Source organism: Haematobia irritans, chromosome 4, assembly GCF_050003625.1.
Source record: "Haematobia irritans isolate KBUSLIRL chromosome 4, ASM5000362v1, whole genome shotgun sequence".
Taxonomy (NCBI): Eukaryota; Metazoa; Arthropoda; class Insecta; order Diptera; family Muscidae; genus Haematobia; species Haematobia irritans.
Window position 1 is genome coordinate 214,828,852 of NC_134400.1, and position 13,473 is coordinate 214,842,324.

General features: G+C 32.7%; 1 protein-coding gene across 1 annotated transcript; it reads left to right on the top strand.

Moving 5' to 3' along the window:
- The first annotated feature begins 9,411 nt into the window (after nucleotides 1-9,411).
- LOC142235207 (arylalkylamine N-acetyltransferase-like 2) lies at nucleotides 9,412-13,264 on the top strand. The gene is made up of 2 exons (XM_075306465.1): nucleotides 9,412-9,676; nucleotides 12,298-13,264. The coding sequence occupies exons 1-2, from the start codon at nucleotides 9,617-9,619 to the stop codon at nucleotides 13,153-13,155; spliced, it is 918 nt and encodes a 305-aa protein (XP_075162580.1). The 5' UTR covers nucleotides 9,412-9,616; the 3' UTR covers nucleotides 13,156-13,264.
- Nucleotides 13,265-13,473: the final 209 nt, after the last annotated feature.

Genomic DNA, 13,473 nt, shown 5'->3' on the forward strand with positions numbered 1-13,473 from the left:
TCAAAAACACTGAATTCGGATCACACCTTAGGAAGAGATGCAAAATAATTTTTTATAATTTTTTAATGGATTCTAACGCTTGTCGGAAACGTTTGACCTCAAATATTTTCAAAAATGCACAATTTTTCAGATTGGATACAACATTTTTTTCGACACAATTTAAATGATTTGTACCATTTTATGAATTTTTACTGTTTTTAACCAATTTCAAACAAAAAAAGCTAAAATTACCCATAAAAAGTATGAAAAAAACAAGTTATAACAAGAACTTCCAAATTTTTTTGCTGGGATGTTTGGGACATATATGTTAATATGTTAGAACATATTATGTTTGGGACATAATATGTTTGTAAATATAATGTGCTTAGATGCAAACATATATTAAAGATAAAGAGAGACCTAGAGAGTAAGCTGCAAGTACCATAATGGAAGCAACCAATTGGCGCCTTAAAAATATATCCACACAAAGAAAATTTCATTAAATTTTTACTACCAGTGTATGCCCTAAGGTAAACCATAATACGTTTGAACAATACAAACAATAGTTTGTTTGGACCAATCCTGAAAATATATATGCTTGAAGCAAAATATGTTTGGGGTATATGTTACAGAAGCGATTTTTTTTTTTGAGGATGCATCTTCGGATCCAAAATAAACGCTTTTTTGCTGGGATACGGTAAAATCGCTGTCATTTTCCTTTTGACCCACTTCTTTTCACCCATACCACCTGTCCTTATTTTTTGGAGTAAATACTAAATTAATGGAATCATTCTAGCCTAGAAGGATTTTTGTATGAGTGCAACACCATCATCATATATACCCACCTGACCACAACGTTCGTTATCGAATTCGATATAGAAATATTCTCGGGTTTTTCTCGAATAAAACTATCGAAAACGATATCGAGAATGGTTCGAAAAAATTTCGAAAAACGTTCATCTGTCGTGCTGTTACTGCCAGCAAACTCTTCGTTTTCGAAGGCTTGCTAGTGATTCGTTAAAGAAGGTTTCGCGATATCTATAATTGATCGTTAACGAATCTATTTCGAATTCGTTTTCGTATTCGATATCATTCCGCTTTTGAAGGTTTTCTATAGTGTTTTATTCCCATTTTGTTCCCATTATAAGTTGTGTAGTAAAAGAAAATTTTCAAGTTTGTTTTTATTTTATTGTAACACAATATAGATAATTATAATACAAAATAATATAGATATTAGTGTTGCGAACAAAATACTTAAAATATTTGCATTTTGGAATATATATTTAAAGTCATTTAAGGCACTGCATTGACTTCTTTGCGCGGAATTTCTTATTAAGCCGGTCGTGGCTATGCCATTGAAAAGGACTATAATCAATGAGTAACATTTTCCTGGATACATCTGCAAATTAAACAAGAAAGAAAATTGATAGTTTTTTTTTAAAGATATATAAATAAATTACTTACCTCTTTTAGATTCGCTAAGACACTTCACCCGCACTTAACAATTTCTTAAACTGAAATGACCTTTTAATATCTGTCTTTGTCAAAAACAAACATGGCGGAACACCAACAAATAAGCCGCAAAATATTCGTTAATTACTTCGAAACAACGAACGTTCGAAAATTTTCTATTATCGAACTTTTCTCGAATAATGTGCGCTTTAAATTATTTCAAAAAATGTTCGCTTTAGCGAACCTTCGCCATTTCTCGGCACTTTGGTCGGGTGGGTATGCGGCACATTTGTATGAGTGTGTGAGTGTGAATGTTAAAAACCAGGGATGGAAAATGCAGTACTATAGTACTTTTTTCAATACCTTTTCACCTTGGTCAGTACCGTAGTACCCCCGAGAATGATTTAGTACTTTTTGTGTATAGAGTTTTGAGCCGATATCAGACTTATGGTACAATAGTTTTGACAAAATATTTTGAGAAAGTCTTTAACAAACTTATTTACTAATGGTCCTTTACAAAATTTTATTTCTATAGAAAATGTTGTCAAAATTTTATTTCTATAAAAAAATGTTGTCAAAATTTTATTCTACAGAAAATTGTATCAAAATTTTATTTCTACAGAAAATTTTGTCACAATTTTATTTCTAGAAAAAATTTTGTCAAAATTTCATTTCTATAGAAAATTTTTTCAAAATTTTATTTCAATAGAAAATTTTGTCAAAATTTTATTTCTATAGAAAATTTTGTCAAAATTTTATTCCTATAGAAAATTTTGTCAAAATTTTATTTCTATAGAAAATTTTATCAAAATTTTATTTCTATAGAAAATTTTGTCAACATTTTATTTCTATAGAAAATTTTTATTTCTTTTTTCTTTTTATTTCTTTAGAAAATGTTTTCAACATTTTATTTGATAGAAAATTGTATAAAAATTTTATTCTATAGAAAATTTGTCAAAATTTTATTTCTATAGAAAATTTTGTCAACATTTTATTTCTATAGAAAATTTTTTAAAAATTGTATTCGATAGAAAATTTTTATTTCTATAGAAAATTTTGTCAAAATTTTATTCTATAGAAAATTTTGTCAAACTTTTATTTCTATAGAAAATTTTATCAAAAATTTATTTCTATAGAAAATTTTGTCAACGTTTTATTTCTATAGAAAATTTTTATTTCTTTTTTCTTTTTATTTCTTTAGAAAATGTTTTCAACATTTTATTTGATAGAAAATTGTATAAAAATTTTATTCTATAGAAAATTCGTCAAAATTTTATTTCTATAGAAAATTTTGTCAACATTTTATTTCTATAGAAAATTTTGTAAAAATTTTATCCGATAGAATATTTTGTCAAAACTTTATTCGATAGAAAATTTTGTCAAAATTTTATTTCTTTAGAAAATTTTGTCAAAATTTTATTTCTATAGAAAATTTTATCAAAATTTTATTTCTATAGAAAATTTTATCAAAATTTTATTTCTATAGAAAATTTTGTCAACATTTTATTTTATAGAAATTGTGTAAAAATTTTATTCTATAGAAAATTTTGTCAAAATTTTATTTCTATAGAAAATTTTGTCAAAATTTTATTCGATAGAAAATTTTGTCAAAATTTTATTCGATAGAAAATTTTGTAAAAATTTTATTCTATAGAAAATTGTGTCAAAAATGTATTTTTATTTTTATACCCTGCGCCACACTGTGGAACAGGGTATTATAAGTTAGTGCATATGTTTGTAACACCCAGAAGGAGACGAGATAGACACATGGTGTCTTTGGCAATAATGCTCAGGGTGGGTCCCTGAGTCGGACGGTCCGTCTGTCCGTCCATCCGTCTGTCCGTCTGTCTTTGAACACATTTTTGTGATCAAAGTCTAGGTCGCAATTTAAGTCCAATCGCCTTCAAATTTGGCACATGTTCCTAATTTGGGTAAGAATAGAACCATATTGATTTTGGAAGAAGTCGGTTCAGATTTAGATATAGCTCCCATATATATCTTTCGCCCGATATGGACTTATATGGCCCCAGAAGCCAGAGTTTTGGCCCAATTTGGTTGAAATTTTGCACAGGGAGTAGATTTCGCATTGTAGTTATGCGTTCCAAATTTGGTTGAAATCGATTCAGATTTAGATATAGCTCTCTTATATATCTTTCGCCCGATATAGACTAATATGGTCCTAGAAGCCAGAGTTTTGGCCCAATTTGGTTGAAATTTTGCACAGGGAGTAAATTTAGCATTGTACACAGAACAAAATATCACCAAAATATTTCCAATTAAAAAGTTAATTGAAGTTGAAAATTTTTTCAAATAATAAATTAATTGATACAATTAACTTTTTAATCATGATAGAAACATTAAGTCAATTAAGTAAATGATTGAAATTTTTAAAATGTTTAATTAAAAAATTAATTGATACAATTAACTTTTTAATCAAATTCGGAAGACTAATTCAGTTAAAAAATTGCTGATGTTTTTTTTTACTTTTTTAATTAAAAATGTATTTCAAACAATCATTTGTTAATCTAAATAAAAACTCTAAGCCAATCTAACTAAGTAATTAAAAATAGTTACTTTTTTAATTAATAAATTAATTGCGTTTTGCAATCAACACCAATTCAATTTTTAATTGAATCAATTAAAAAATTAATTGAATTTTGCTAAAAAAATCAAATAATTTTTTAATCAAGAATTTTTTCTATGCCCAATTAAAACTGTGATTGATACTATCATTTTCGTGATTGAAGACATTTCAATTAAATAATTAATTGGATCAATTAATTTGGTGATTGAATCAGAGAAAAATTTTTTTGTGTGTAGCTATGCGTGCCAAATTTGGTTGAAATCGGTTCATTTAGATATAGCTCCCATATATATCGTTCGCCCGATTGACACTCATATGACCACAGTGGCCAATCTTTTACTCCAAGTAGAATTAGCATTGTTGCTATGCGTGCCAAATTTGGTTGAAATCGGTTCAGATTTAGATATAGCTCCCATATATATGTTTTTCTGATTTCGACAAAAATGGTCAAAATACCAACATTTTCCTTGTAAAATCGCCACTGCTTAGACGAAAAGTTGCAAAAATTACTCTAATTTTCCTAAACTTCTAATACATATATATCGAGCGATAAATCATAAATAAAATTTTGCGAAGTTTCCTTAAAATTGCTTCAGATTTAAATGTTTCCAATATTTTTTTACTAACATTAGCCGACTTAAATTTTGAGTCTATAGATTTTGTAGAAGTCTATCAAACTCTGTCCAGATCGAGTGATATTTAAATGTACGTATTTGGGACAAACCTTTATATATAGCCCCCAACACATTTGACGGATATGATATGGTATCGAACATTTAGATCTACAAAGTGGCGCAAGGTATAATATATTCGGCCACGCCCGACTTTAGACTTTCCTTACTTGTTTATTTTTACTATTTTTGGAAGAATTCTATCTACTGTGGCAACCGCGATTACAATACTACGGTAGTCTTTGTAAGAATAGTCTTTGTAAAATATTTAAAATTGAGTAGTTGACAAACAAAATTTAGTCTAAAGGAGTTCTTGACAATAATCTTCCGATGAATTTTTTTGTTGAAATTTAGTGAAAAATACTTTTTCGCTAAAAAAGATACCGTTTTTGTACTTTCTTAAAAATTTTAGTTTCCATCCCTGTTAAGAACAGATTTGTGGCTTTAGAGAGATCTTCGAGTTCGTGTGCGAGAATATCTGTAATGCCAAAGAGTGAATCAATGCAATCACTTTATAGACTGCAATGCTGTTGCTGTCAATATGTCATTGTAACAGAGGTCAAATAGTTGCACATGTACTCCTGGTGAAGCTTATAACACCAACAACACTCCCTACAATAATAAAAAAAGAAGGTGCATAGAGAGTGAAAGAGCGAAAGGGAATGGGGCGTATAGAATGTTCTTCTCTTTGTAACACGTCGAAATATAAGTGAATAATATTTGAGGCTTATGCTGTTGTCAAGGGAGAGTACGTAAGAAGAAGAGGGGTTCATATACACTGGCCGAAGATAATTATGGTGCTGGATGAGTCGACCACTGTGACAGATGGCCTGTTGTTGTTGTGAACTGTATTTCTAAGTCGCAGATATCTTCTAATCTCACGAGAGCAAACGAGTTCCTCGGCTGAAGGAGACGAGAGGGGTTACTTGTGGGATAGAATCTCACAGGAAATTCAATCCACACAAGTAGATAAACCCATGTGGAAAAAAAGAATAAAAACACACAAAGAGGAGTCAGTTCAGTATGTTGTGGTTTATTGGAGTTGAAGTTCCTCACCAGTAAATGCGTATCTTATTCTACGGTTGGTAAAACAATAGTGACTCTATTTAGGTAGAATGACTTCCCAAGAAGTCGTTATTTCTAAATTCAGTATATTTTTGTTTTTTAGTACATTATAATTAATTTTCCTTGACATTCATAGATCTTAGTTATTTTTAAACTGTAGATATATTAGTAATATACATCCAAATAACGGTTACAAATTATATTCAAATGCACACAAAAAAATTTCACGAAAATTTTTCCAATTAAAATTTTAATTGAGTTTTAAAAAATATTCAATTAAAAAATTAACTGATTCAACAATTTTTTTAATTGAAACAAAAATCAGTCACAAAAATAATAGTATCAATTATTTTGTAATTGGTTCAATTAACTTTTTAATTGACCTTCAATTAATTTTCTAATTGATACTATCATTTCTGTGATTGAACACATTTAAATTAAAAATTAATTGGATCAATTAATTTCGTGATTGAATCAGAAAAAAATTTTTTTTGTATGTGTTATTAAAGGTTGAGTTACATACCATGCGTTAATTCGCCCGTTGATTGAAGAATTGAATTTTCTCTTTGAAAGCAAAAGTTTTGTTAGAGTGCTTCAAACTGAAAACTATCAACCTTTCCATCAACGCACGGATTAAGGCATGATATGTAACTCAACCTTAAGTATAAGGCCATAGGTTCATACAATGGGTCTCAGACCTCATAAAGTATATACTAGAGGTCTGCACAATTCCATTTGTAAATGCAGAGTACACGTGTACTTGCTACATGAGTACATCTATTTGAGAGAGTCGCAAAACTATTGGTACACATTTTCATGAACACCAAAAGCCACGAGTAACTTCTTGTTACTACTCTGATGTATTTACTACCAACAAACACATATTCCTCTTTCTCTCTTATTGAAGTGTACTCAGAGTGATCACGTCGAATATGTTGCGAGAACAAAACAGTACTCCATGTACCACATGCAGTTTCAGAAATACAAAAAAAATAGTTACTCTCCATAATATATGTTTTGGTTTGTTATAAAGAACGGAAAACGTAAGGTAAGTGTGTGACATACATAAATATATGAAATATGTGATATACATACATATCTATGATTCATAATAATGGAAAGTTTTGCTTCGCACATAACTGAGAAATACTTGTGGTACCACGTGAAGTGAAGAGAATGCATGTTGTACTTTTTCTCAAGTACTTAAATTTTTATTGTTCCTTTTTTTCGGAACACATATTGTTTCGGATAAGTACTTGGTGGTATTTGACAAGCAAGTGTTCTCTTCACTTCACTACTTGCGCTCTGAGAGAAAGACAGTGTATGTACTATATTCGACAGCGAATTGCATACATGTAGTGAAAAGTTATTCGATGCAGACCTCTACTATATACCTATATTCTGGATGTTGGTGAAATTCTGAGTCAAATCAGTCTTCTGGTGAAATCACGCTAACTTCCGAATGGAACTTGACACAACTTTTATACCTAAAATCTTATAAACCGATCCCCAGATTTGACTTCGGGGACTTTTTGGGAGATATCATTATACGCTCTCTTGGTCCATATCGGTCCATAATTTATTTATTTATTTATTTTATTTATTTATTGCGCCACACTGTGGAACAGGGTATTATAAGTTAGTGCATATGTTTGCAACACCCAGAAGGAGACGAGATAGACACAGGGTGTCTTTGGCAAAAATGCTCAGGGTGGGCTCCTGAGTCGATATAGCGATGTCCGTCACTAAGAGTACAATTAGTAGTGTAGTCAAGTCTGCTAAATTTTATTGAAACCGGTTCAGATTTAGATATAGCTCCCATATATATCGTTCGCCCGATTTACACTCATATAACCACAGAGGCCACTTTTTAACTCCGATTTAATTGAAATTTTGCACAGGGAGTAGAATTAGCATGGTAGCTATGCGTGCCAAATTTGGTTGAAATCGGTTCCGATTTAGATATACCTCCCATATATAGCTTTCGCCCGATTTACACTCATATAACCACATATATATCTTTCGCCCGATATTGACTAATATGGCCCTAGAAGCCAGAGTTTTGGCCCAATTTGGTTGAAATTTTGCACTAGAAGTACAATTAGTAGTGTAGTCATGTGTGCCAAATTTGGTTGAAATCGGTTCAGATTTAGATATAGCTCCCATATATATCTTTCGCCCGATATGGACTAATATGGTCCTAGAAACCAGAGGTTTGGCCCAATTTGATTGAAAATTTGCGCTAGGAGTACAACTAGTAGTGTAGTCAAGTGTGCCAAATTTGATTGAAATCGGTTGAGATTTAGATATAGCTCCCATATATAGCTTTCGCCCGATTTACACTCATATGACCACAGAGGCCAATTTTTTACTGCGATTTAGTTGAAAGTTTGCACAGGGAGTATAATAAGCACTGATGCTGTGCGTGTCAAATTCGGTTGAAATCGGTTCAGATTTAGGTATAGCTCCCATATATATGTTTTTCTGATTTCGACAAAAATGGTCAAAATACGAACATTTCCCTTTTAAAATCGCCTTTGCTTACTCGAAAAGTTGTAAAAAATACTTTAATTTTCCTCTACTTCTAATACGTATATATCGAGCGATAAATCATAAATAAAAGTTTGTGAAGTTTCCTTAAAATTGCTTCATATTTAAATCATTGTGTTTCACCCTAGTGCATTAACCGACCTTAATTTTGAGTCTATAGAATTTGTAGAAATCTATCAAATTCTGTCCAGATCGAGTGATATTTAAATGTATGTATTTGGGACAAACCTTTATATATAGCACCCAACACATTTGACGGATGTGATATGGTATCGAAAATTTAGATCTACAATGTGGTGCAGGGTATAATATAGTCGGCCCGCCCGTCTTTAGACTTTCCTTACTTGTTTTTACTAACATTGTGTTCCACCCTAGTGCATTAGTCGACTTAAATTTTGAGTCTATAGATTTTGTAGAAGTCTGTCAAATTCTGTCCAGATCGAGTGATATTTAAATGTATGTATTTGGGACAAACCTCTATATATATATAGCCCCCAACACATTTGACTGATGTCATATGATATCGAAAATTTAGATCTACAAAGTGGTGCAGGGTATAATATAGTCGGCCTCGATCGACTTTAGACTTTCCTTGCTTGTTATATATAGCCCCCACATAAACAAACCCCTCCCCCAAAATGTTGATTTCTTGAGCCACCAATACGGTTGCAAAAAATGATCTAATTAAAAACGAGAATGGCAGAATGCATAATCTTCCGTTAACCTGAATTCTTAGAAAAATCAAATTTTTCGATCTACTTGAAATATTCATTTCAATTCACATTTTTTATATGTGGCTATGCCTATAACGTATAACGATGGTAATAAGACATTTTTCGCTGATTATCATATTTACTTGAACTTGGTGAAAAAAACACACAGATTCGAGGCTATTATAAAAAGAAACTAAATGTTTTAACTATGCAATTCTATACATACATGACCTTACATTTATTAATTAATTATATAAAAAATATAATGCTTAGGTTTCCATTTTAACTATCAAAACAGATACACACAACTGCAACTGAATGCAGTGAATTAAAATATCTCTCGAGATAATAAAATGTATAAAAATTCGCATTAATGTGAGTTAAAATTAAAAATTCCAATTAAACATACTACCCCAAGAAGATCGGTACCTATGGAGCAGTCCTCGAATTTAAATTTAAAGTTTCTACGAAGATTGCCTTTTATATAACGGGAGTGGGAAACTCTTGTGTTGTGCTACTCCAAAAAGTGAAATAAAGTCATGAAAATTCTTGTGCGATTATTTTTTACAACTGCCGTAATTTAACTCAACAACAGTGTATCGATGAATATAATTCAATTGATTGAGATGAAGCTCCGTCAAGAACCATTGTTTATCGATATGGTATGATGAATTCATCCGAGGTTCTAATTTACTCAAAGATGAATTTCGAAAAGGTCGTCATCCAAAATCAGTTGTTGTTCCATTGATGAGGGACCAGCATACATTAAATATTGCAAAAAAATTCAATTTCACAAACCGAAACCGGATAGTGAAAAGCTTCGCATTTTCGGTTAATCGGAAAAACGATTTTTGACCATCGGTTAACCGGTTTTCTGTCATTCAATGAAATTTCTACAAGGCGTTTTTACTAAATAGCACAAAATAATCTCTTACTACACCACTCTCTCTACCCACAGATTTCACATTCTTCGATAATATTGAAGAGATACATTGTGCGTATTGCATCCAAAAAATCATTTTGATGAAGCGAAATTCCGCGAAGTCCTTTCTTTGAGAGAAAATAAACACTAATTTATTGGAGGTCCTGTGATGATTGTCTCATTTTTTATACCCTCCACCATAGGATGGGGTTATATTAACTTTGTCATTCCGTTTGTAACACATCGAAATATTGCTCTAAGACCCCATAAAGTATATACACAGTCTTACACAAGTTTACATACGGTTTAAGAAATTGTATTTTCTTTAATTATTAAAATATAATAAAATATGCATATATATGCTTTAGATTTTGTAAATTAATTTGAAAAACAAAGTATTTGTCCATTTTCAAGAAGATGTTTTTAGTCTGGATTATAAACAACAACAAGAAACATGTTTAGTTATAAGGTAAAAAACTCAAGGGTATGTAAACTTATGTGAGACTGTGTATATTCTGGGTCATGGTGAAATTCTGAGTCGATCTGAGCATGTCCGTCCGTCCGTCTGTTGAAATCACGCTAACTTCCGAACGAAACAAGCTATCGACTTGAAACTTGGCACAAGTAGTTGTTATTGATTTAGGTCGAATGGTATTGAAAATGGGCCATATCGGTCCACTTTTACGTATAGCCCCCATATAAACGGACCCCCAAATTTGGCGTGCAGGCCTTCTAAGAGAAGCAAATTTCATCCGATCCGGCTGAAATTTGGTACATGGTGTAAGTATATGGTCTCTAACAACCATGCAAGAATTGGTCCACATCGGTCCATAATTATATATAGCCCCCATTTAAACCGATCCCACGATTTGGCTTGCGAAGCCTCTAAGAGAAAAAAATGTCATCCGATCCGTCTGAAATTTGGTACATGGTGTTAGTATATGATCTCTAACAGCTATGCAAAAATTGGTCCACATCGGTCCATAATTATATATAGCCCCCATATAAACCGATCACTAGATTTGACCTCCGGAGCCTCTTGGAAGACCAAAATTCATCTGATTCAGTTGAAATTTGGTACGTGGTGTTAATATATGGCCTCAAACTCCCATGCAAAAATTGGTCGAAACCGGTTCATAATTATATATAGGCCCCATATAAACCGATCCCCAGATTTGACCTCCAGAGCCCCTTGGAAGAGCAAAATTCATCCGATTCGGTTGAAATTTGGTACGTGATGTTAGTATATAGTATCCACCAACCATGCAGGAATTGGTTCATATCAGTCCATAATTATAAACCGATCCCCAGATTTGACCTCCGGAGCCCCTTGGAAGAGCAAAATTCATCCGATTCGGTTCAAGTTTGGTACGTGATCCATGGAATTGGTTCATATCAGTCCATAATTATATATAGCCCCTATATAAACCGATCCCCAGATTTGACCTCCGGTGCCTTTTGGAGAAGCAAAATTCGTCAGATCTGGTTGACATTTGGTACGTAGTAGTAGTATATGATATTTAACAACCATGCCAAAAGTGGTCCATATCAGTCCTTAATCATATATAGCCCCCATATAAACCGATCCCGAAATTTGGTTTTGGAGCCTCTTGGAGGAGCAAATTTAATCCGAGTCAGTTGAAATTTGGTACATTGTGCTAGTATATAGCCGTTAACAACTATGCCTAACTAGGCCCATATCGGTCTATAGTTATATATAGCCCTCAGATAAATCGATCCCCAATCACACAAAAATTGGTCCATACAAAGTTCATAATTGTATATAGCCCCCATATTTCAATTCTGGCTCTCTACGTACCGTGCAAAAGTCCATGTCGATTCGTAATTATTTGTAGACTTACCTATACATACCTTTTTTTGTCTAACATAATATATACCACGTATGGACTAACTCACAATTTAGAAAACGATGTTACGAAGTTTTAAGATACCACAACCCAAGTATTTCGATTGTGGATGACAGTCTTTCGTAGAAGTTTCTACGCAATCCATGGTGGAGGATACATAAGATTCGGCCTGGCCCAACTTACGGCCGTATATACTTGTTTCTTATAACTCACAATCAGACATTTAAAAAAATCCCGCAATTTTAATTTGCGCCCCCATAACTTTTTATCTCACATTGACATCCCTATTATAAATCGCTATATACATACATACATACAAATTCTACATATGTTATGTACATGTGTCATCAATGAAATACAATGTAAACAAATCTTTTATTTGCTGACACAGCTCTTAGTTTTATTTCTCTTAACTATTCAAAAACCCTGGAAGCTCTTAATAAATTCTCGGCTGCGATAAAGAAATTTCTTCATTCTCTTTCTATGGCCATAGAGTGGTATGTGGTATCTCGCAACTGTATCGCTATGTTCGCGTTCAGTATCACAAACGATCTCTTCGTTACGGCACAGCAAACGCGTTGTGTGTTTTAATCGGCATCGGCAGCTATCAGGTACAGCACAACAGCAACAACAAAGACAACACCTCACAACCAACCAGCTGATACTTCAGACAATTCATAAAAAAATGTCAACCACTGCTGCTCAGATAGACAACAACATTCGAATATGCATCATCGAACCGAAAGATCGACAACGCGTTTTGGATTTCTTACGTATCCATTACTATTGTGAGGAACCACTTACTGTGGGTACCACACCTAAACAACAAGATAAAGCCGATGAAGACTTTAATATGTCCAACATTGATCATGGCACATGTTTGATGGCTATACAGCGCGAGAGTGAAACAATAGTAGGCGCTGTATTGGCAGGGCCTAAGGGACCCGATGAGGCCGATCACTTATTAGAAGATGCTGCTAAGGAAGGTCCCACCAAATGGGGTACAATACTCAAGTTCTTGGCCGGTGTAGAACGTGCGGCTAATGTGTGTTCGAGATATGGTGTTGAAAAAGTTCTTCATGCCCATGTTATTGGTGTAGATCGCAAAATGCGTGGCCATAATATAGGCGGCAGTTTAATGAATGAACTGAAGGTGTTGGCGAGGAAATTGAATTATGAACTCCTAACAGCAGACTGTACCAGTTATTATTCCGGCAAAATGTGTGAACGTCTTGGCTGGGAGTGTGTCAATGTTGTCTACTATAAAGATTGTGTAGACGATAATGGTCGGCCAATAATCACATCAAATCCCCCACATGACTGCTGCAGAACCTATGCTGTGAAACCTTGAAAAACGAAATGAGAATGATTTATGATTTATCGAAGAGGTGATATGATGATATTAAAACATATATTATTTGTTATCAACGGTTCAATAAACTAAGTGAACAAAAAACAAATGGGAATATTTTGATTTAGATTACTGAGTAGAGATGAGCAAGTGAATGAAGTTTTCACAACTTTCATAAGTGGGTTAAATTTCCACAGGCACTATTAGCCCATTTCTGAATATTCCCTGGGGAATGTGTTCCCTGAAATTTTAGAGAATTGATGCATTTTGGTTACAACTCCCTTGGTTTTTTGGGGGAATTATTCCCAAAAAGTGTCA